The sequence below is a fragment of the Hemiscyllium ocellatum genome, chromosome 6 (genome assembly GCF_020745735.1).
Source record: "Hemiscyllium ocellatum isolate sHemOce1 chromosome 6, sHemOce1.pat.X.cur, whole genome shotgun sequence".
NCBI classification, from domain to species: domain Eukaryota; kingdom Metazoa; phylum Chordata; class Chondrichthyes; order Orectolobiformes; family Hemiscylliidae; genus Hemiscyllium; species Hemiscyllium ocellatum.
The window spans coordinates 15,364,329-15,386,482 of NC_083406.1; the positions used below are offsets into that span (position 1 = coordinate 15,364,329).

At 40.9% G+C, this 22,154-nt stretch overlaps 1 protein-coding gene across 3 annotated transcripts in view; it reads left to right on the top strand.

Moving 5' to 3' along the window:
- Positions 1-22,154, top strand: part of cars2 (cysteinyl-tRNA synthetase 2, mitochondrial) — a 68,118-nt gene that overhangs the window by 19,993 nt on the left and 25,971 nt on the right. For all 3 annotated transcript variants that reach the window (XM_060826478.1, XM_060826479.1, XM_060826480.1), the window contains 5 exons: positions 35-140; positions 9,414-9,497; positions 15,480-15,609; positions 16,649-16,782; positions 19,527-19,594. In XM_060826478.1, the coding sequence (XP_060682461.1) occupies positions 35-140; positions 9,414-9,497; positions 15,480-15,609; positions 16,649-16,782; positions 19,527-19,594 (522 nt within the window). The remainder of the gene's footprint in view (positions 1-34; positions 141-9,413; positions 9,498-15,479; positions 15,610-16,648; positions 16,783-19,526; positions 19,595-22,154) is intronic.

A 22,154-nucleotide genomic window follows, 5' to 3' on the forward strand; every position in this document is an offset into this window, starting at 1 on the left:
ATCCTGAACACTGTTTTTAATGTTGCTTTCCTAGGTTCTTCCACCCACTGTTTACATGCGCGTGACTGATAACATTCCCAAGATTGTTGCATTTATAGAAAGAATTATTCACAATGGCCATGCCTATTCAACCTCCACAGGTGAGTTTCTGCATGACAATTGTCTCATTACTGAATTACTGTTGTGCTTTTATTAATGATGTTATGGTCAAAATGACAGGATTTGTATGTTTCTCTCCAGTGCCATAACGTAATTCAAATGTTTCACCTCATTCTAATATAACCAATCGTATTCTTTCCCAATATTGAACTTAGAATGAAAAGGCAAATTGACCATGGAGTAAAGACAGAATAATTCATTAATTATGAAACAAATCCACTTACTGAGATGCTGAATTAATTAATGCATGCAACTTGTAATGTGAAAGATAAATAACCTAAAGCGCGCACACATACTCTTGGTAAAGGCTGAGAAAAATGGATTTCTCTTACTGCAGGGATTCAGTCTAAAAATAAACACTTTCAGGCTAACAGTGGTTATTCTTGAAGGCAAAACAGAATGATAAGGGGTAAAAAGTAGTTGTTGTATGTGTGGTCAAGTCATTAACCACACGCAGTTGCTTCTGAATTCTTGCCAGACATAGCTTGTTTAGAAAATACAGTATTGAGAAGTTCCTTCAATCATTCTTCCAGAGGAACAGTTGAGTTTCACCCTGATTTCTTAACACAGGTATTTTAGCAATAGGAGCCATGAGATGAGCACCTTGTGCTTAAGGAGGCTTTTCCCTGCAATTGAAAAATCCAAACATAAAAGCCAAGCTTGTAAATGCTTGTTACACAGAGCAGTCATAACACCCAGTGTAAAACAGTTGGATGGTTTCACTGGAGTGAAACAACCTAGACCAGCGAGTATGTCGAATTATTTCATTTATAAGCAATGCTTTAATTTTTAAAAATAATGCTCTAATGTGTCTTTTCATTAATCTTTGTAAAAAGACAACAGGCATGTCCAGAATCCTACAAACTCAAGTCCAAAGCAATATTAAATATGACGCATTTTCATAACAATGGAAGAAATTCTTAACTTTGAACCGGCAAAATAATAATTTTAGATCATATTAATTCCACTTAACCAACAGCCTGACCTTGAGGTAATGCTAAACCTTCAGACAAACTGAAAATCTTATTTGATGTATGTCTTAAAACAAAACTTTGCATGATATCGAGATGACTGTGCTGGGAGCAGCCTGCATTTTGCGTGATCTCCCTTTAAGGCCAAAGTGGGTTGGGGAGTGTTATGAAAGAAGGCTAGTTGATTTTATGATCGTGACATCATTGGGTTGTGTGACTTGTGGTTCCCATGTGATGAACAGTTAAGAAATAAAGTGTAAATAGAAAATACAGACTCTGTGTATTTGTGTATTTGTGTGATACAGTTGGAAAGAATAAAGAGTTGAAGACAGGAAGTAGCAAGTGATTCTGGATTAATCAAGATACATTGCTATTGTTGCAGTCTTACCCATAGGCCGCAAGACTATTTAAAAGGGTTGGTGAAGGGGGTCTCTGGGAATTTTGTGTCATTTGGCCCAACAAGACCATACCAACCCTTAGAGAGTAACCCACCCAGACCCGTTCCCACTACTCTATATTTATCCCTGACTAGTGCACCTAACCTACACATTCCTGAACACTATAGACAATTTAGCATTGCCAATTCACCTAACCTGCACACCTTTAGACTGTGTAAGGAAACCGGAGCACCCAGAGGAAACCGACACAGGGGGAATATGCAAACTCCACACAGACTGTCGCCCGAAGTTGGAATTGTACCCCGGTCCCTGGCGCTGTGAAGCAGCAGTGCTTGCCACTGAGCTGCCGGGTGATGGCGGGGTGGGTCTCGGTGGGATGCTCTTCAGAGAACCAGTGCAGACTCGATGGGCTGAATGGCCTCTGTGCGCATCAAGCGTTCTTATGATTCATAGGTTCATATTTTGTTGGTGATATCTGAGCATGGTGACTTTGGATGGAATATGGATGCTGATCGATGTGATTCAAGCAGAATTTTGTTTTATAAATTTGCAGGTTTTGGGCATCAGTGATGTAGCCATAATTTTATTGCCAATATCTAATTGCCTTTGAGAAGGTGGTGTTAAGCTGCCTTATTTAACGACTGCATTCCATGTGGTGTAGATGCACCCATGATATTTTCAGGGAAGGAGTTTGACAGTTTTGACCAAATGATAGTAAATGACTGGTAATAAACTGTCGATCCAAATTGGAATAATGTGTGGCTTGAAGTGGAACCTGTCGGTGATGGTGCTCCCAGATATCTACTATCCCTCTATTCCTTAATTGTTGGTGTAAGGTTGGATGGCATGGGAGGGGAGAGATGCTACATAATGGTGAGAGTTAGTTTTAAAATTAGAAAGATTCTGTGAGGTTGCATGTAGTCCTATATTTGTGTCGGAATTAATGTAGTTACGAACATTGTCATGAGACATGAGAAGCAGTCTTGACTATTTGAAGTGAAATTTATCTTTTTATTCAAAATATTTTTCCTTTGTTAATGTTTGAATTATGTTGATTCTAGTTGGACTGCTACAGTAAAAGCTCTAATAGGTGAAATCTTGTCTAGCAGTTTTTTCCATGCTAGTGATTTGAGGGTAACTTACTTTTTAAAATGCTTTTGGTGTCTATGGGGGCCATAACTGGAATGTTGACATGGTTTGTGTAGTTTAAGACTAGTGGAGGAGGATGGGATATTTATTAAGGCTTATTTCAATATTCAAAGTTTGTGAGAAGATTTGTAGCTTGGGTGCTTGTTGTTGTGGTTCTGTTCGCCGAGCTGGGAATTTGTGTTGCAGACATTTCGTTCCCTGTCTAGATGACATCCTCAGTGCTTGGGAACCTCCTGTGAAGCGCTTCTGTGATCTTTCCTCCGCCATTTGTAGTGGTTTGAATCTGCCGCTTCTAGTTGTCAGTTCCAGCTGTCCGCTGCAGTGGTCGGTATATTGGGTCTAGGTCGATGTGTTATTGATTGAATCTGTGGATGAGTGCCATGCCTCTAGGAATTCCCTGGCTGTTCTCTGTTTGGCTTGTCCTATAATAGTAGTGTTGTCCCAGTCAAATTCATGTTGCTTGTCATGTGCGTGTGTGGCTACTAAGGATAGCTATCCTTAGGGGATGAAACGTCTGCAACACAAATTCCTAGGTTGGCGAACAGAACCACAACAACTTATTTCAATATTTTGGGATAAATTTGATTTTAAAGTAAGGGCTGATTAAGACATCAATGTCCTGAAAAGAGTTTGAACTCATGTTGATATACTTTTTTAAAATAATGAAATGGTAAGTAATGTAACAATTCCTTTCAAAATGTGATTTCCTTTCAAAATGAAAAGAGGTTTTGGTAAAGTAGGTAGGCAGATAGTTTTTCCATTCACAGGAGGTTTAGAGCCTGGAGGATACAGTTTTAGAAAGTTAACAAACAAAAAGAATCTATTGATGTACTCAGAATTACTCCTTATAACATGATTTAGGAGCATAGAACTTAGGGGTAGGAGTAGTCCATTCAACTCTTCAAGCCTGCTGTGCAGTTCAATAAAATCATGGCTGGTCTGTTTATGGTCTCAGCTCCACCTTCCTGTCTGCCCTGTATAACCTTTGACTTCATTGTCAGTCTAACTGTGTTGAATAAATTAAATGACCAAGCCTTCACTGTTTTCTGGTTAAGAAGAATTACTCACTGGGGAAAATAATATTCGCTTTATCTCAGAATGTGGAACCTTTTATTTTTAAATCGTGTCCCCTACTTTCGATCTCTCCGACAAGAGGAAACCTTTTCTCGGAATCCACCCTGTCGTGTTCCCTCTGGGTCATATCTATTTCAATAAAAAGAACACTTCTCATTTTCCCAAATTTTATTAGATAAAGATCCAACCTGTTCAATGTTTTCTTATTAGTAAGATCAATCTTTCATCAGAAATGAATTGAGTGTGTATTTTTTTCTGAATTGCTTCTAATGCAATTTCATCACTTTTCAAATAAGGAGATCGAAATTGTAAACAGTACTCCAGATATGATCTCACCAAGGCCTTGGACCGCTTCCTACTCCTACATTCCATTCCCCTTGCCATATGTGTCAGTATTCCATTTGTCCTCCTAATCACTTGCTGCAATTGCATACTAATGTTTTGTAATTTATAGACCGTAACATTCAGATTCTCTGTACCACCTAGTTCTGTAATCTTCCTCAATTTGCACAGTGTAGTATTGCTTAGTTTTCTGTCAAGATTCATACTTTGTTACATTATATGCCATCTCCAAAATTTTTTGCCTATTTGCTTAACCTAACTATTCTTTGGAGCAGCTTAACATCCTCTTGGCACCTGTTTTGGTATAATCGGCAAATATAGCTGCTGTGTGTGTAGCTTGACATTAAATTCTGTGATGTAGATAATAAATAATTGAGGTCTCGGAATTCATCCCTGTGACATTCCATTAGTTACAGCTTGTTTACCTGTAAAACGTTTATCCCTAGTGTCTGCTATATTCTTTATCCATGGTAATATATTATCCCTTATATTATGAGATCTTAATTTGTATAGTAAACGTTGATATGATACCTTTTCAAATGTCCTATTGGAAATCCAAATATACCACGTACATGTGTCTTTGTCCACCTTCCTTAAAAAAAACACTAAAAGGTTAGTTAAACATAGTTTTCCTTTCACAGTTTCTGTCTGATCATTTTGATCCAGATTTTCCAGTCAGGTTCACAATCTCTAATGTCAACCTTGATCAGATCAAAAAGAAGACTTGCTTTTAGAGGAGTCCTCTCTACAATTTCTTGCCCAGGCGTCTTCCCAGCTGAACCAGTATAGATGAATCCAGTAATCCATGATAAAGGCTCAAAGAATATTTCATTTTTCAGCAGTAAGTTCCATATGCTGTGCCGTAAAGGCCCTGTTGCCACTTTGAAACCTATTGACAGAAGCTAAATATGTAAGTTAATTGTGAGGGTATGCTGGCAGAAGCGCGAGGGATTGGGTGGGATAGGAGTTCTGGAAGGGGTAGCTGGCACCATGTAGGTGAGGGATTAAGGTGGCAGGTTGGCGAGGTATAGGATGGGAGAGGGCATCTGGTCAGCATGGACAGGTTGGACTGAAGGGTCTGTTTCCATGCTGTACATCTCTATGACCCTGTGTGGGATTAGAGATAAAAGGTGTCAATCGGATGTATGGGGCTAGGTCAGTAAGGTGCCAGGTGGGTCAGACTTGACTGAATTGGGGAGTGGCAGGTAAGCACATTTGATCAAGAGATCAGATCCATTTGGGGTGGGCAGTTGGCTGGTTGCTTCCAAGCGTTACGACATGACAGTGAACCCTTCTGTTAATTAAACTAAACACCCAGAAAAGCTCACCTCGTCTCATAACCTGTTAAAATATGAGTGACAGAGAACACCCAAAGTTCACTATTTAACGAAAATAATATCAATTCCTTCTTTAACTCTACAAGTGAACATTAAACAACAATGATATACAAATCTAAGCCCCCCCTTCTCTTAACTGTTTACTATCTGCCTCCAACTCTAAAACAATATACTGTTCCAATAAAAACACTTATTATAATTGCATCAACTTAATTTCAAAACCATACAGTGGCTGTCACCGTCGGTGTCTCTCTTCTGGTTGAAGATCTCCCTGGGTTGTCGTCTTTCTTTTATAGTAAATTTTTTTATATTAAAAGATACCTTTGATAAAGTGTGTTTCAATGGCAGTTACTCTGTCTGACTTTCAAACTGCCTACCTTTTTTTTATACCCCCAACATCAGATCATCTCATTGGTTCGATATTGGCAAAAACAATAAATTCAAATCAATTGGGTTTTAATATCCTGGGGCATAATTTAAACTCTTCTAGGAGAAAGTGAGGACTGCAGATGCTGGAGATCAGAGCTGAAAATGTGTTGCTGGAAAAGCGCAGCAGGTCAGGCAGCATCCAAGGAGCAGGAGAATCGACGTTTCGGGTATGAGCCCTTTTTCAGGAATGAGGGAAGTGTGCCAAACAGGCTAAGATAAAAGGTAGGGAGGAGGGACTTGGGTGAGGGGTGTTGGAAATGTGATAGGTGGAAGGAGGTTAAGGTGAGGGTGATAGGCCAGAGAAGGGGTGGGGGCAGAGAGATCAGGAAGAAGATTGCAGCTTAGGAAGGTGGTGCTGAGTTCGAGGGTTGGGACTGGGACAAGGTGGGGGGAGGGGAAATGAGGAAACTGGAGAAATCTGAGTTCATCCCTTGTGGTTGGAGGGTTCCTAAGCGGAAGATGAGGCGCTCTTCCTCCAGCCGTCATGTTGCTATGGTCTGGCGATGGAGGAGTCCAAGGACCTACATGACTTTGGTGGAGCAGGAGGGGGAGTTGAAGTGTTGAGCCACGGGGTGGTTGGGTTGGTTGGTCTGGGTGTCCCAAAGGTGTTCTCTGAAATGTTCCGCAAGTAGGCGGCCTGTCTCCCCAATATAGAGGAGGCCACATCGGGTGCAGCGGATGCAGTGAATGATGTGTGTAGAAGTGCAGGTGAATTTGTGGTAGATATGGAAGGATCCCTTGGGGCCTTGGAGGGAAGTAAGGGGAGAGGAGTGGGTGTAAGTTTTGCATTTTTTTCGGTTGCAGGGGACGGTGTCGGGAGTGGAGGTTGGGTTGGTGGGGGGTTTGGACCTGACGAGGAAGTGGTCTTTTCGGAACGCTGATAGGTGAGGGGAGGGAAATATATCGCTGGTGGTGTTGTCCGTTTGGAGGTGACGGAAATGACGGCGGATGATACGATGCATATGGAGGTTGGTGGGGTGGTGGGTGAGGACCAGTGGGGTTCTGTCCTGGTGGCAATTGGAGGGGCGGGGCTCAAGGTGGAGGAGCGGGAAGTGGAGGAGATGTGGTGGAGAGCATCATCGACCACGTCTGGGGGGAAATTGTGGTCTTTGAAGAAGCAGGCCATCTGGGTTGTTCGGTTGTTCTGAAAATGTGTTGCTGGTTAAAGCGCAGCAAGTCAGGCAGCATCCAAGGAACAGGAAATTTGACGTTTCGGGCATAAGCCCTTCATCAGGAATTCTGATGAAGGGCTTATGCCCGAAACATCGAATTTCCTGTTCCTTGGATGCTGCCTGACCTGCTGCGCTTTAACCAGCAACACATTTTCAGCTCTGATCTCCAGCATCTGCAGACCTCACTTTTTACTTGTTCGGTTGTTCCAATACCATCCGTCGTCATTTCCGCCACCTCCAAACGGACCCCACCACCAGAGATATATTTCCCTCCCCTCCCCTATCAGCGTTCTGAAAAGACCACTCCCTCCATGACTCCCTCGTCAGGTCCACACCCCCCACCAACCCAACCTCCACTCCCAGTACCTTCCCCTGCAACCGCAAGAAATGCATAACTTGTGCCCACACCTCCCCCCTTATTTCCCTCCAAGGCCCCAAGGGAACCTTCCATATCCGCCACAAATTCACCTGTACCTCCACGCACATCATTTACTGCATCCGCTGCACCTGATGTAGTCTCCTGTATACTGGGGAGACAGGCCACCTACTTGCGGAACGTTTTAGAGAACACCTCTGGGTCACCCGGACCAACCAACCCAACCGTCCCTTGGCTCAACACTTCAACTCCCCCTCCCACTCCACCAAGGACATGCAGGTCCTTGAATTCCTCCATCGCTAGACCATAGCAACACGACGGCTGGAGGAAGAGAGCTCATCTTCTGCTTAGGAACCGTCCAACCACAAGGGATGAACTCAGATTTCTCCAGTTTCCTCATTTCCCCTCCCCCCGTCTTGTCTCAGTCCCAACCCTCGAATTCAGCACCACCTTCCTAACCTGCAATCTTCTTCCTGACCTCTCTGCCCCCACCCCCACTCCAGCCTATCACCCTCACCTTGACCTCCTTCCATTTATCGCATTTCCAACACCCCTCCCCCCAAGTTCCCCCTCCCTACCTTTTATCTTAGCCTGCTTTGCACACTTTCCTCATTCCTGAAGAAGGGCTCATGCCCAAAACGTTGATTCTCCTGCTCCTTGGATGCTGTCTGACCTGCTGCGCTTTTCCAGCAACACATTTTCAGCATAATTTAAACTGGTTGGTTAGATTTGAATTGTTGTCAAAACACTAACCGACTATTTCACAGCCAAATGTTACATATTTCCAATTTTCCAGTATACTTTGAGACTGCTAGTTAATCATATGACAGGTGCTTATAAGCTGTCAGTACAAAACAACCTTCACTCTCTCTTAAAGGTACAGTAATTACAAACTTCATAACACAACGGCTGGGAAGAGGATAGAATAAGGCTAGGGCTGTAATTGGTCAGATGATATTCAGTGGGCAGTTCAGGCAGAAGAGTCAGGGGTCAGAAGGTCGAGATTGCCTGTTTAGGTAGTGTGTGTTAGATCTAGTGGGCTTGGCTTGAGGTGTTCAGAAGGTGTCTGATCTTGGGCATGGGGACCTCGGGTTTCAGGGTGCAGAGCAAGAGATGAGTGTGTCAGGTATGAGGATGTGAGGATTTGTGAAGAATCAGTGTGAGTCACAGTTTAGTTCAATAGTTAACCAGGATTTAGAGCAGGTTTTCATCCATTAACATTTCCTGCATAGCTATTTAGCTTCAGTCTGTTGGAATCCTTTGGAGTCTTTGATTCTAATTCAGGTCAGGAATGTTTTTCAGATGGTCCCAGACAATTGCCCCAAGAAAATTTCAATTTTCAGAACAGTTCCCTTGAACTCAGCTCTATCAGAGCTTCTGTAATAACCCAAAGCAAATTCCAGTCTGTGCTGCAGCAACAACCATCTTCCTATCTCAAAATCTGGGCCATTATGATGATCTGTGTATTCTACTACAACCCTCATCTCCTTAGTAATGGACTTCAGCAATTCCCTGATGACACATGTTAGACTAATTGGCCTTTTTTTTTTGTCCTGTCTTCCTTTCTTCATTAATGGTATGATTGTAGCAATTTTCCAATCTGCAGGACCCTTTCAGAATTTCAGAAATTTTGGCAGATTAAAACCTTTGCCTCTATTGTCTTTGTAGCCAGTTTTTAAAGATGCAAGGTAACTATAAAAAAAAACTCAAAACTCGCTATTAAAATAAAATCAGATATATACTAGAAAAAGAAAACATTTACAGGGCTACAGGGATAGAGTAGGGAAAATGGGATTAATTGGATATCTCTTTCAAAGACCCAGTCCAATATAGAAATGATGAGCTATGTGTGCTGTTTCATCATTCTAAGATATTAGCAAATATCTGTAGTTCGGTATGATTTGACCCAGTTATCTATACAAATAAATTCTTAAGCAAACTTGTCATGATATCAGAAAGCAATTTTTATTCACTAAACAAAACACTTGTTTTTTAAAACATTTCAGGAAATGTGTATTTTGACATCCAGTCTATTGGTAGTCAGTATGGGAAGTTCGTTGGGATATGTGCTGACACAGCTGGAGAAACAAGTATGTATTTTTAATTGTTCATGTCATTACTGTTTTGATTTTATACCTGTACCATTTTTCTTTCAATCATGATCATATTTTCCATGAGAAGACTGGGTCTTGAGCTGAAAGCTATGACTCCACTTAGTGTAAGAGTCAGTGCCACCAGGGGGACTTGACGGTTGTCCCCAAATAGCTAAGTGGTGATTTCCCTCATGTCATCTCAGAAAATGGCAACAATGACTAAATGATCAAACAGTTTTATGTAAAATAAAAGTAATTCATGAATCTACAGTAAAGGATTTACTATCACATTGCACAGCTGGGCTGACAGTTTAAAAAGACAATGTATATAAATCTTGCAGCATCTCTGAGTATGTTCTTTGAAATATACCTCTAATTGTAAGATGTTTTTGGGTGCTGTTGACTATATTTGTGGAAGAGGCTAGGAGACAGGGTTCCATAAGAGAGAATCTGGAATATAATGGTTTCTTGTTTCCTGAAAGGATCTGCTTGACCGCAGTGTGTCTGAGCTGACACTTATCGCAGTAATTGAATCCTATCATCCAGGAAACCTGTTGCATCTTCTCAGTTAAATTTGTTCTTAGCAATAACAAACACCATTTATACAACACATTTGAAACATCTAAAGAGAAACTATGAGGAATATTAGGAAAGGCAACTGAAAGGTTGGTCAATGAAATAATTTAGAGGAGCAAATTAAAAGCAGAGAGAGGAAAGGGAAGAAGTTTACAGGCAGAATTCCACAGCTTAGGACTTAGTTAGCTTATAGTGTTGAAGTGCGAAAAGTAGAAATGTATAGAAGACCAGAATTGGGGAAAACTAGTCAAGGGTTGGTATGGGATGGGAGTGTGAGGGTTATGTTAATAAAATCAGATTTAACGAAATCTGATTGTGTGGGACGAGCAATGGCCACAGACTATTCTCAAAGGAAATTTCATACAGACATTTCAAATTTAAAAGCACAGAAATAGATATTGAAAATCTGAAAGTAAACAGGCAATAATAGTACTCAACCAGTGTGTGTCACACAACAACTAATGAGAAAAAAGTTAGACCTCCCAGAATAAAAGGGCTAGTATGGATCCAAAATTGACTGAGGGATGGGAAACATAGAGTGTGGTGGTTTATGGATTTTTCTTTGGGCTGGGAGAAGGGTTTGTAATTGCTTCCCCAGGGGTCAGTATTGGGACTCTTGCTCTTCCAAGAGCAAGATATGTTAAAGACCTAAAAGTGGTTGCACAGGGCACAGTTTCAGAACTTACAGATGACGTGGGACTTAGAAATATTGTGACCTGTGAGGAAGATATTGTAGAACCTCAAATGCATATTTAAATTGGTAGAATGGGTAGACAGTTAGCACATGAAATTCATTGCGGAGAAATGTGAAGTGATTCGTTTTGGTTGGAAAACATGGGGAGGCAATATAAGGGATTGGGGGGGTAGAAAAGCAGTGGGATATGAGTATATATGTGCACAAGTAATTGAAGGTGGCAGGGTCGGTTGAAGAAGCAGACAATAAAGGACAACATATCTTATTCTGCTTCTGAGGATAGGGATATGTAGGTAGGTAGAGTGGGATGAATGTCTGGTTGAAGGGTTGGTGCAGGAAGGACAGCTCTATATTCTTGAGTTAGTGAATCTGTTTCTGGAAAAGGTGGGACCTGGACAAATGCAGCGGGTTGCTCCTGAACCACAGCAAGACCAACATTCTTGGGGAAATTGAAATGTATATATCCTCAAGTGTATAAATGTCAAATACTAAGGGATATAGGTTTAAGGTGAGAGATGGAAAGTGTTTTTACACAGAGGGTATTAGGTATCTGGAATATGCTGCCAGAGGAAGTGGGAGAAATAGCTATGATAGCAAAGTTTAAGGGGCATTTAAAGAGACACATGAACAGGCAGAGGACAGAGGGATACAGGCCACATGTAAGCAGATGGGATTAGTTTAGAAAAGCATCATAATCACCACAGACATGGCGGGCCAAAGAGCCTTTTACCTGTGCTGTTCTATATTCTATGATTAAGCTTGTGGTGGGAGTCCAGGAGGGTCTTAGGTTTAAACTAATTTGGCAGGGAGATGGCCTGCAAGTGGAGTCACAATAGTGAGTGATGCACGGACAAATGTAGAAGAAAAGCCAAACCAGTCTGACAGGAAGAATGTAGATCGTCAGGACACAAGGGTGTCTTGTAAGGTTGGATGGCTATAACTTTAATGCAGGAGCATTGTGCAAGGGAAGAGGACTGTGATGTGCTTGACCAAGTTACAATTGAGAGGAAGGAGCTATTAGATGTTCTCGTGAAATTAAAATTGGATAAGACCCAGAGAACTTTATCCTGAGCTACTGTGGGGGGCAAGAGAAAAGGTTTCCAGGACACTGATGCTAATTTTCAAATCCTGTCTGGATACAGGAGAGATGCCAGATGACTAGAGGACAATTGGTTGGAGCAGTTGTTTGAAAGATAAACCAGTGACTCTGACAACCGTGCTTGGGAAATTATTAAACAAAAATGTTAAGGGCTAGAATTAATATCCACTCTGAGAGGAAAGGATATTCAGCATGCCGATGTCAGGAGGGGTCAGGAGGTTTAATTGAATTTTTCAAGGAGGTAATTAAATGTGTAATTAAATGCTGTGGCAGTGATGTATGTAGACTTTAAGGCTTCCAACAAGACAGACCAGTCAAGAAAATAAGAGGCCATGAGATCCAGGGCGATTTGGAAAATTGGGTCCAAAATAGGCTTAATGGCTAGAGGCGAAGGGTGACGATCGAAGGTTGTTTTTGTGACGGGAGGCCTGTACCCAGTAGCATACTGCAAGGTTTGGTGTGGGTCCCTTGTTGTTTCTTATGTACATTAATGATCTAGACATGAATATAAGTAGTCAATAGTGTGGAGGAAAAACAAATTTGTAGAATGATATAGACTGGTCAGATGGGCTGAACAATGGCAAAGGAGAAAGTAAGGACTGCAGATGCTGGAGATCAGAGCTGAAAATGTGTTGCTGGAAAAGCACAGCAGGTCAGGCAGCATCCAAAGAACAGGAGAATCGACGTTTCGGGCATGAGCCCTTCTGAACAATGGCAAATGAAATTTAATCTTGAAAACTGTGAGGTGATAAATTTTGAAGAACTAAGAAGAAAAGGAAGTATACAATAAATGGTAGGACTCTCAGAAACACAGGATTAGAAGGACCTTGGTGTGCATGTGCACAGATCTTTGAAGCTGACAGCACAAAGGATAATGTGATTAAAAAGGCATTTGGAATATTTGCTTTTATTAGTTGAGGCATTCAGTACAAGAACAAAAAGGTTATGATTGATCTACGTAAAATGTTAGGGCACAGGTAGAGGACCAGGTCGCCAAACTCTGGAAAGAATTCAGTTGTACTAGAGAGGGTGCAGAGCTCATTCACCAGGATGTTACCTGGACTAATGTGTTTCTGCTTTGAAGTGAAATTAGACTGGTTGGGGTTGTTTACTTTAGAACAGAGAATGCTGAGGAGGGACATGATTGAAATATACAAAATTGAGGGTCATAGATTTTGTTTTTTATTTGTTCACAGGTTACAGATGTTGCTGGCTAGGCCAGCATTTGTTCACCATCCCGACTTACCCAAATGGCTGTTAAGAGTCAACTGCATTGCTATAGATGTGGAGCCACTTATAGGGCAGACCAGGCAATGATGGCAGCTTCCTTCCTAAAGGACATTAGTGAACCAGAATGCTGAATTCAAATTTTACCATGTGCCATGGTAGAATTCATGAAGTAACAAAGATTATTGATGAGGGCAGAGCGGTAGACGTGATCCATTTGGAATTCAGTAAGGCGTTTGACCAGGTTCCCCATGGTTAGCAAGGTTAGATCTCCTGGAATACATGGAGCACTCTCCATTTGGATACAGAACTGGCTCAAAGGTAGAAGACAGAGAGTGGTGGTGGAGGGCTGTTTTTCAGATTGGAGGCCTGTGACCAGTGGAGTGCCACAAGGATTGTTGCTGGGTCCACTACTTTTCATAATTTATATAAATGATTTTGATGTGAGCATAAGAGGTATAGTTAGTAAGTTTGCATATGACACTAAAATTGGAGGTGTAGTGGACAGTGAAGAAGGTTACCTCAGATTACAATGGGATCTTGGTCAGATGGGCCAATGGGCTGAGAAATGGCAGATGGAATTCAATTTAGATAAATGCGAGGTGCTGCATTTTGGGAAAGCAAATCTTAGCAGGACTTATCCACTTAATGGTAAGGTCCGGGGGAGTGTTGCTGAATAAAGAGATCTTGGAGTGCAGGTTCATAGCTCCCTAAAAGTGGAGTCGCAGTTAGATAGGATAGTGAAGACGCGTTTGGTTTGCTTTCCTTTATTGGTCAGAGTATTGAGTTCAGGAGTTGGGAGGTCATGTTGCGGCTGTAAGGGTATTGGTTAGGCCACTTTTGGATTATTGCATGCAATTCTGGTCTCCTTCCTATCGGAACAATGTTGTGAAACTTGAAAGAGTTCAGAAAACATATTTCAGAAAACAAAGGATGCTGCCAGGGTTGAAGGATTTGAGCTATAGGGAGAGGTTGAATAGGCTGGGGCTGTTTTTCCTGGAGCGTCGGAGGCCGAGGCATGACCTTATAAAGGTTTATAAAATCATGAGGGGCATGGTTAGGATAAATAGTCAAAATTTCTTCCCTGGGGTGGGGGAGTCCAAGAGTAGAGGGACTAGAGGTTTAAGGAGAGAGGGGAAAGATATAAAAGAGAATTAAGGGGCAACTTTTTCACATAGCAGTGGTACATGTATGGAATAAGCTGCCAGAGGAAGTGGTGGAGTCTGGGTCAATTGCAATATTTAAAAGACACCTGGATGGGTATATGAATAGGAAGGGTTTGGAGGGATATGGGCCAGGTGGTGGCAGGTGGGACTAGATTGGGTTTGTATATCTGGTCTGTTTCCGTGCTGTACATCTCTATGACTCTCTGTACTCAGAACATTAACCTGAGGTTCTGGATTACTAGCCCAGTGACAATCCTCCTATGCCATCACCTCCCCTAACATAGAGAAGAAGCTTTTCCACTTTATAGAAGGATCAATAACCAACAGGCGTAGATTTATGGTGAAAGACAAGAAGTTTAGAAGGGATTTTAAGAAAACTTTTTCATCTGCATTGTGTTAGGTGTCTGGAACTCATTCGGTTGAAAGAGTAATAGATGTGGGATCCATCATAACATGTAGATAGTATTTAGAATACAAGATTATGGCCAAAGTGCTGGAAAAAGATAGCTCAGTGCTTAATGATTCATTCGGGTATAATCAGCCAACAAGTCTCTTTCCATGCTGCAAAACTCTATATACATTTGCACGCTTCAGAGAGGGTAGTGGGAGAATGGCATTCCATGATAACATCATCAGTGCTCTGTGATTCTGAGTACAGGCAACATCTGTTGAGTGGGCAAACAGTGAACATTTCAAATCAGTGATCTTTCATTAGATTTGAGAGATAGAATTAGAATCCCTACAGTGTGGATACAGGCCCTTTGGCCCAACAAGTCCACACCCTCCCTCCAAAGAGTAACCCACCCAGACCCATTCCCATACTCTAAATTTGCCCCTGACTAATGCAACTAGCCTACACATCCCTGGAAACTATGGGCAATTTAACCTGCACATCTTTGGATCATGGGAGGAAACCGGAGGAAACCCACACAGAAATGGGGAGAATGTGCAAACTCCGCACAGACAGTCACCCAAGCCTGGAATTGAACCTGGGTCCCAAAACTTGTCTCAGACCCAAATGGAAACATTTCCCCTCTCCTGTTGTAATAGGACGTGGGAAAGCAGAGGCAGTGACCAAAGCAGTTTGGAGAGCAAACAATGCTCGAGAAATCCTCAGCCACATTTTGATGTAACATTGAAAACGGAGCACAGATTCATGTCTGAAAACACTTATTTTAAATAACTAATGGGCTACTGTTGATTATTTTAATTGCTAGCTGCTGGTGATAAAAGGCACATCAGAGACTTTGCTTTGTGGAAAGCATCAAAACCAAATGAGCCGTCTTGGATATCCCCATGGGGTAAGGGTCGACCTGGCTGGCATATTGAGTGTTCCACCATAGCAAGGTTGGTATTTGTGTTTCTTGTTAAATATCCAATGACAAAATTGACCTGAAAGTTTTATTGCTCTCAATGCAAAATCACAATCATGAAGACTCTGACTGTAGTACTCATTTTCTGATCTGGTTACAATGGCCTTTCTGAAGAAGGGCTTATGCCCGAAACATCGATTCTCCTGCTCCTTTGATGCTGCCTGACCTGCTGCACTTTTCCAGCAACACATTTTTCAGCTCTGATCTCCAGCATCTGCAGTCCTCACTTTCTGCTACAATGGTATTAGCCCTTTGACAATTCTGTTGCAATGCCTAATTTTAATAATCCAGTGACTGTGCATCAACTGTATGAAATGTTCTGTGTGTGAAACAAAAGGAGCAAAAATAGAATAACATTGTCATTGTAGGGTTGATTTCAAAGCATAATCATTTCCTACCTTCATTTTCTGTCCCTCTCCTTTTGCATTTTTGCATGTTGTCATTCAACAACAGTAATTTGCATTTATAAAATGCTTTGAACATGACCTAAGAGGTATCACAGAAGCATTACTCTACATAATTTGACATGAAGCCACATAAGAAAGTGATAGGACTGAAGACCTAAAGCTTGATCTATGTTTAAGGAGTACCCTAAAGAGGTAGAGAAAGGCAGGAGATGTTTGAGAAGGCTTTGCGCAATTTAGCACATCAGCAGCTGAAGGTTTGGCTGTCAATGGTGAAACAATGGAAATCGGGCATGTGCTGGATATCAAGATTGGAACAAGTTTGAGATCTCGTAAGGTTATAGGACTCTGAGATTACAGAGACAGGGAGGGTAAGTTCAATGGAGGGAATTGAAAACAAATATGAAAATTAGAAAATTAAGGCATTGCCAACACCTCGGATGTTAGAGTCAATACCTCATCCATTTTTAGTCATGACATATTTTTTCTTATGTCCAGTTAATTTCTTGGTAGACATTTGTGAGCTTGTCAAAGGTGCTCATGTACTAAGAAAATAGTTTTGCACTACTTGATATATCAAATGGTGAGCATAACTGTGTGCATTTTCAGCTCTGTGTTTGGAAATAAATTGGACATCCATTCAGGTGGAATAGACCTAGCGTTTCCCCATCACGAGAATGAGATTGCTCAATGTGAGGCCTACCACCAGTGTGAGCAATGGGGCAACTACTTTTTACACTCAGGTACGTATTTGTTGGCCAGTGGGAAAAGAGCAGATGGAATTCAAAGACATTAATTGATATGCGGCCGTTGTCATGAGTTTTTTTATTCTTGAGGGATTAATAGTGAAATAAATTTTTCTACATTGAACTGTATATCTCGGAATCTGTATGTAATTTTCTGACCATCAATTTTAGTTCTGCAATTGCTCTGGAGGGAAAAATTCTTCACTTTTTTTTAAAAGAAGGCTTCTTGAGCAGCTGCATAATCATAACTAACATTAAATTCAGATCAAATTCCCTGAGCAGTTTGGATATTTTATTTTTAAGTTTTCTCCCAGCCACTTGACTTTAAAAGATGTAATTCATATCACAATAATTGATTAATCTTTTGCATTCACTTATGGGATGTGTTTGCTGTTGGCAGGTCAGCATTTGTTGTCCAAGCCTAATTCCCTTTGACAAGGTAATGGTGAGTTGCCTTCTTGAACCACAGCAATCCATGTGCTGTGGGTAGACCCACAATACCATCAGGGAGGGAATTTTACCGAATTTGAATATGCAGCAATATATTTCTGGGTTGGGACAATGAGTGGCTTGTAGAGGAGCTCGCAGAGTAATGTTCCCATGTATCTGCTCTTTTCCTTCTAAATGGAAGTGGTCATAGGTTTGTAAGGCACAGTAAAGGAGCCTAATTTTTTGTTTTATCATTAAATGAACTCATTGGAAGCAAGAGTGCAGCCTAATGAGGAGGGGAATTGTTTTGTTGTTTAGTAATGAACAGAATCAATGTAATTGAATTCAAGGCCTGCAGCAGTATATCATAACCCATGTTATGTCATGGTGTGATTTTGTTTTTTAAAATTGAGTTTTCAATACAGTGAATTGTTTGCTGGTGGAAAGAGCTCTGTGTTTTTTTTTAAGCTGGTTTAAACTGTTAGCCAAACTCATCAATCCATTTGAATTGGAATGCTTGAATGTCTGTAAAGAGACCAACAATCTCAACTTTTTAGGCTTTGATTCATGGAATGGGCATTCTTCGTTCCTAAGGTTCTTAGTTCCTGTATCTTTGTTGTGCACTGGTAGAGTTATTGATATAAAACTCCAAAAAGTTTATTTTGTGTAACTAATTTTACTTTCACACATTTGTATTCAACCAAAGAACCTAGATATTTTTAACCAAATTGTCCCTTCCTACTTGAGCTGAACTTTTTGCCTTTCATTAGCTGATTGTAAACTATTCCATTTCTCTATTTGGTTTACAAATCCTTCATTCTCCATTATTTCAATAATTATTCATCTTTGAATGTGACCACTGATTTTGAATTAATCTCCATTAGTGGCCACACTGCACGTTCCACTGTGTTGTCTGAAAGTGTTTATTCTCATCTTCCACTTTATTTTGGGGTAAATGAGATCAGGACTAGTGGATGGGGGGGGTTGAAGTTGTTTATTGTAGTTATAGTAAGTAGGCACATGCACCTGGATACCTTTTCCTTTTCTACCTGACATTCTTTTCTATGAAAGTTGACTATAAAGAAAATAGGGTATGTAGTAAAATAGATGGCAGATTTGGCTTTGTACATTTCAATTTCAGCCATGCTCGACTTCAGCATTTCTTTATTCTATGAAGAGTCATAGAGCTATACAGCATAGAAACAGGCCCTTCAGCCCACGATATCTACGCCAACCCACAAACACCAAACTACTTGCACTTGGATCATAGCTTCCTGTGCTCTGGCATTTTAAATGCTTGTCCAGATCCTTCATAAATGTTGGCACAGTACCTGCCTCTGCTACCCTCTCAGGTAGCGTGTTCCATCTTTGTACCATCCTCTGGTTAAAAAAGTTCAAAACCACTTGCTCCTCACCTTAAGCTTAAGCACACTGGTCTTCGATGCGTCTGCCATGGGGAAAATATCGACTCTGTCTATGCCTCTCATAATTTTGCGTATATAAATCAGTTCCCTTCCTTGTGCCAGGAGAAACAAACCTGCATTCCAGTCTCTCCTCAAAATTGAGATTTCCCAACCTAGGCAATATCCTGGTGAATCTCCTCTGCATTGTCTTCAGTGTATTAGATTTTTAGATTAGATTAGATTACTTACAGTGTGGAAACAGGCCCTTCGGCCCAACAAGTCCACACCGACCCGCCGAAGCACAACCCACCCATACCCCTACATTTACCCCTTATTTAACACTACGGGCAATTTAGCATGGCCAATTCACCTGACCTGCACATCTTTGAACTGTGGGAGGAAACCGGAGCACCCAGAGGAAACCCACGCAGACACGGGGAGAATGTTCAAACTCCACACAGTTAGTCGCCGGAGTCGGGAATTGAACCCGGGTCTCTGGTGCTGTGAGACAGCAGTGCTAACCACTGTGCCACCATGCTGCCACCACCATGTAGTCATGTCTTAGATAGTGTCGCTACCAGAACTGCACATTATAATCAAACTGTGGTTATAAAGTTGCAACAAGACTTCTCTGTTTCAATATTCTACATTCCGTTTAATGAAGGCAAGCATCCCTTTGGCACCACCCTGTCTACCTGCGCTGATACCTTCACAGATCTATGCATTTGCACACCAAAGTCCCTTTGTTCTTCAGTACTCCCTAGAGACCTAATATTCATTATATACAACTTTCCTTATTAGACCTCCCAAAGTGCTTCCCCTCACACTTACCAGGATTAAATTCTATCTGCCCAATTTACCAGCCGATCAATATCATACTATAGTCTTGTTTGAATTTCTTTTGCACAGGGCATTTGCATTTGAAAGGAAGTGAAGAAAAGATGTCAAAATCATTGAAAAATTATATCACAATCAAGGTAACTATCCACTTATATCCCTCCTGTTTACTTTTTTCTTGTTCCTCTTTGTTCCTTCGAAAATTTCTTCTAATGACAGCTGGTAGCAGTGTACAATGGACTTCATTCACCAACTGTTAACTGGATGAATGAAATGAACATGCTTATTCTAACCAGGATCTGAAACATTGCAAGTTATATGATACAGTTGGGTTATAGATGTGGAGTCTTATAGGTGTCAATGGGGTTAGCCCTGATTCTCAGCTTGATTGGCTGAAGATTTGGGCAAACAGAAGAGAGCTTTCTACTGTTGTTGAACAATTGAGAGAGGTATGCAGTACAAGCCAGGAAGCAATATCATTAGCTGGTAAGAGAGCAAAAGCAGTAACACGCTAATGTAATCTAGTTTTGAGATTATTGACCAATTTTTTAAAAAAATCTTTGCATCTAACTGATTCATGAAGTATTTGCAGGATGCTGGCAATAGACATGATGGATAGAATGATTTCCTTCTCTGCTATAAACAACATTCTATAAATGTTGGCGGCACCTGCAGATTAGTTATCATCCAACGAATCACAGCAATAATAAAGTACATCAAAAATTCAAAACAATGATTCAGATCGCCACTGTTTGAATAAATTTGGTGACCTGAGGTAATTGTTACTCTGTGGGCTTCTAATAGTATTCCTGCCATCAGTGTTGTATAACAGTTGCTGCAGAAAACTGACAAGTGTGTTGTGTTATCCTTCACTGGAAGAAAGAAGTGCATGTGGGGTGACTGAATATCCTGGAATTTGTTATCCAGAATTGAGAAGACTGAGGCCTGATCTTATAAATGTCTTTAAAGTTATGAAACTGTTTAATAATGTAGATATAGGAAAGAAGAGATCAAAACAAACGACTTAAATAAGTGGAAGCCTATGCAAACAAGTAATACCGTTGATATCCTGAATAATTTGCATTATAGTAGATGCACACTGTCCCTTGAAACCACTGACACTATTGACATCCTTTGGAATGGATATATGAGCTTTGCAGAGCAAAGAACTGCAGCAGCAACATTTTACAGGGGCAGCATTTGAAAGAGAAGCAGCCAATAATACAGAAGAGCTGGATGGGAGAGATTCTCAAACTAAGGAGTATTAAATCATGGCATAATTCACTACATATGGTTGTAGGAATTAATATTTAGTATGAAGTTGATGGGAATAAATGAAAATGAGATTGTGATTATAGGAGACAAGGGTTCAAATCCAATTGTAGTTTCTCCCTTTAGTAATTTCTTGCTCTCTGCTCTTTTTATAATACTTTATCCAATTGTATAACCTACCACATCTCTGCACAATTATTTTTTCTTTAAGTTTTATGCTGTCTTTTAATATTTCTTATTAACCACGGATGGTGGGTCCATCCCTTAGAATTTTTCTTCCTCACTCAACTGCATCTTTTCTGAGATATCCTTTCAACTATCTATCACTGCATCACTATTGACCCATCCTTTAACCTAACTTGCCAATTTACTTTAACCAGATTTGTAAAAATTTATTTTGTTGGATGTGGGTACCACCGGAATTTATTGCTGATTCCTTTAAGAAGGTGGAGGTGAACTGTGTCCTTGAAATGTTGCGGTTTGGTGTTGGCATACCCACAATGCTCTTTGGAAGGGACTTCCTGGATTCTGACTCAATGACATAGAAAGAATGTTGATATATTTCCCAGTCAGAATGATGTGTAACTAGGAGAGAAGCTTGTAGATGATTGCGTTCCCACATAGCTGCGTTCCTGTCCTACTAGATGATATTGATAATGGAGTCTTGGTGAATTTCTGCACTGCGTTTTGTAGCTGATACACAGAAGCAGCAGTGTCTATCAGTGGTGGATGGAGTGAATGTTGGTGGATGTGGTGGCATCTAAATGGTTGCTTTGTCCTGGATGATGCTAAGCTCCTTGAGTGTTGTCAGGAAGGTACTCATCCAGGCAAGTCCATCACATTCCTGACTGATGTCTCATACTTGATGGACTGGTTTTGAAGCATCAAGAGGTGATTTACTTGCTACTAAAGGATTCGTAGACTCTGACCTGGAGTTGCAATATCCAACAACCACAACCATCCTTTGTGCTAAGTATGACTGCCAGCATTGTAAAATTCATGCTCCTCACTTTCAAGCTCTCAAGGTTGTATTTATTTTAAAATAGTCATGGACCCACTCCTCTCTCCCTTAAATTGAATATAAAATTCAATCATAGTCAGATTGCTGCTGTCTAGGAGGCACCTTTAAAATGTGATAATTAATTAACCCTGTCTCATTGAACCAGGTCTTGTATAACTGTCAGCTCCAGCAATGCTGTTCAAGAAACTATCCTGAAAACATTCTATGAACTCCTCATCTTGGTCACTTTTGTCCTTCTGACATTCCCTGTCGATATGTAGATGAAAATCTACCATGATTATCATCATGTCTTTCTGACAGGGTCTCATTATTTCTTCCTTTATGCCTCCTCTACTGTGTGGTTACTGTCAGGAGTGCCTGTACACCATTCCCGCAAGTGACCTTTATAATTTCTTGCTTCTACCACT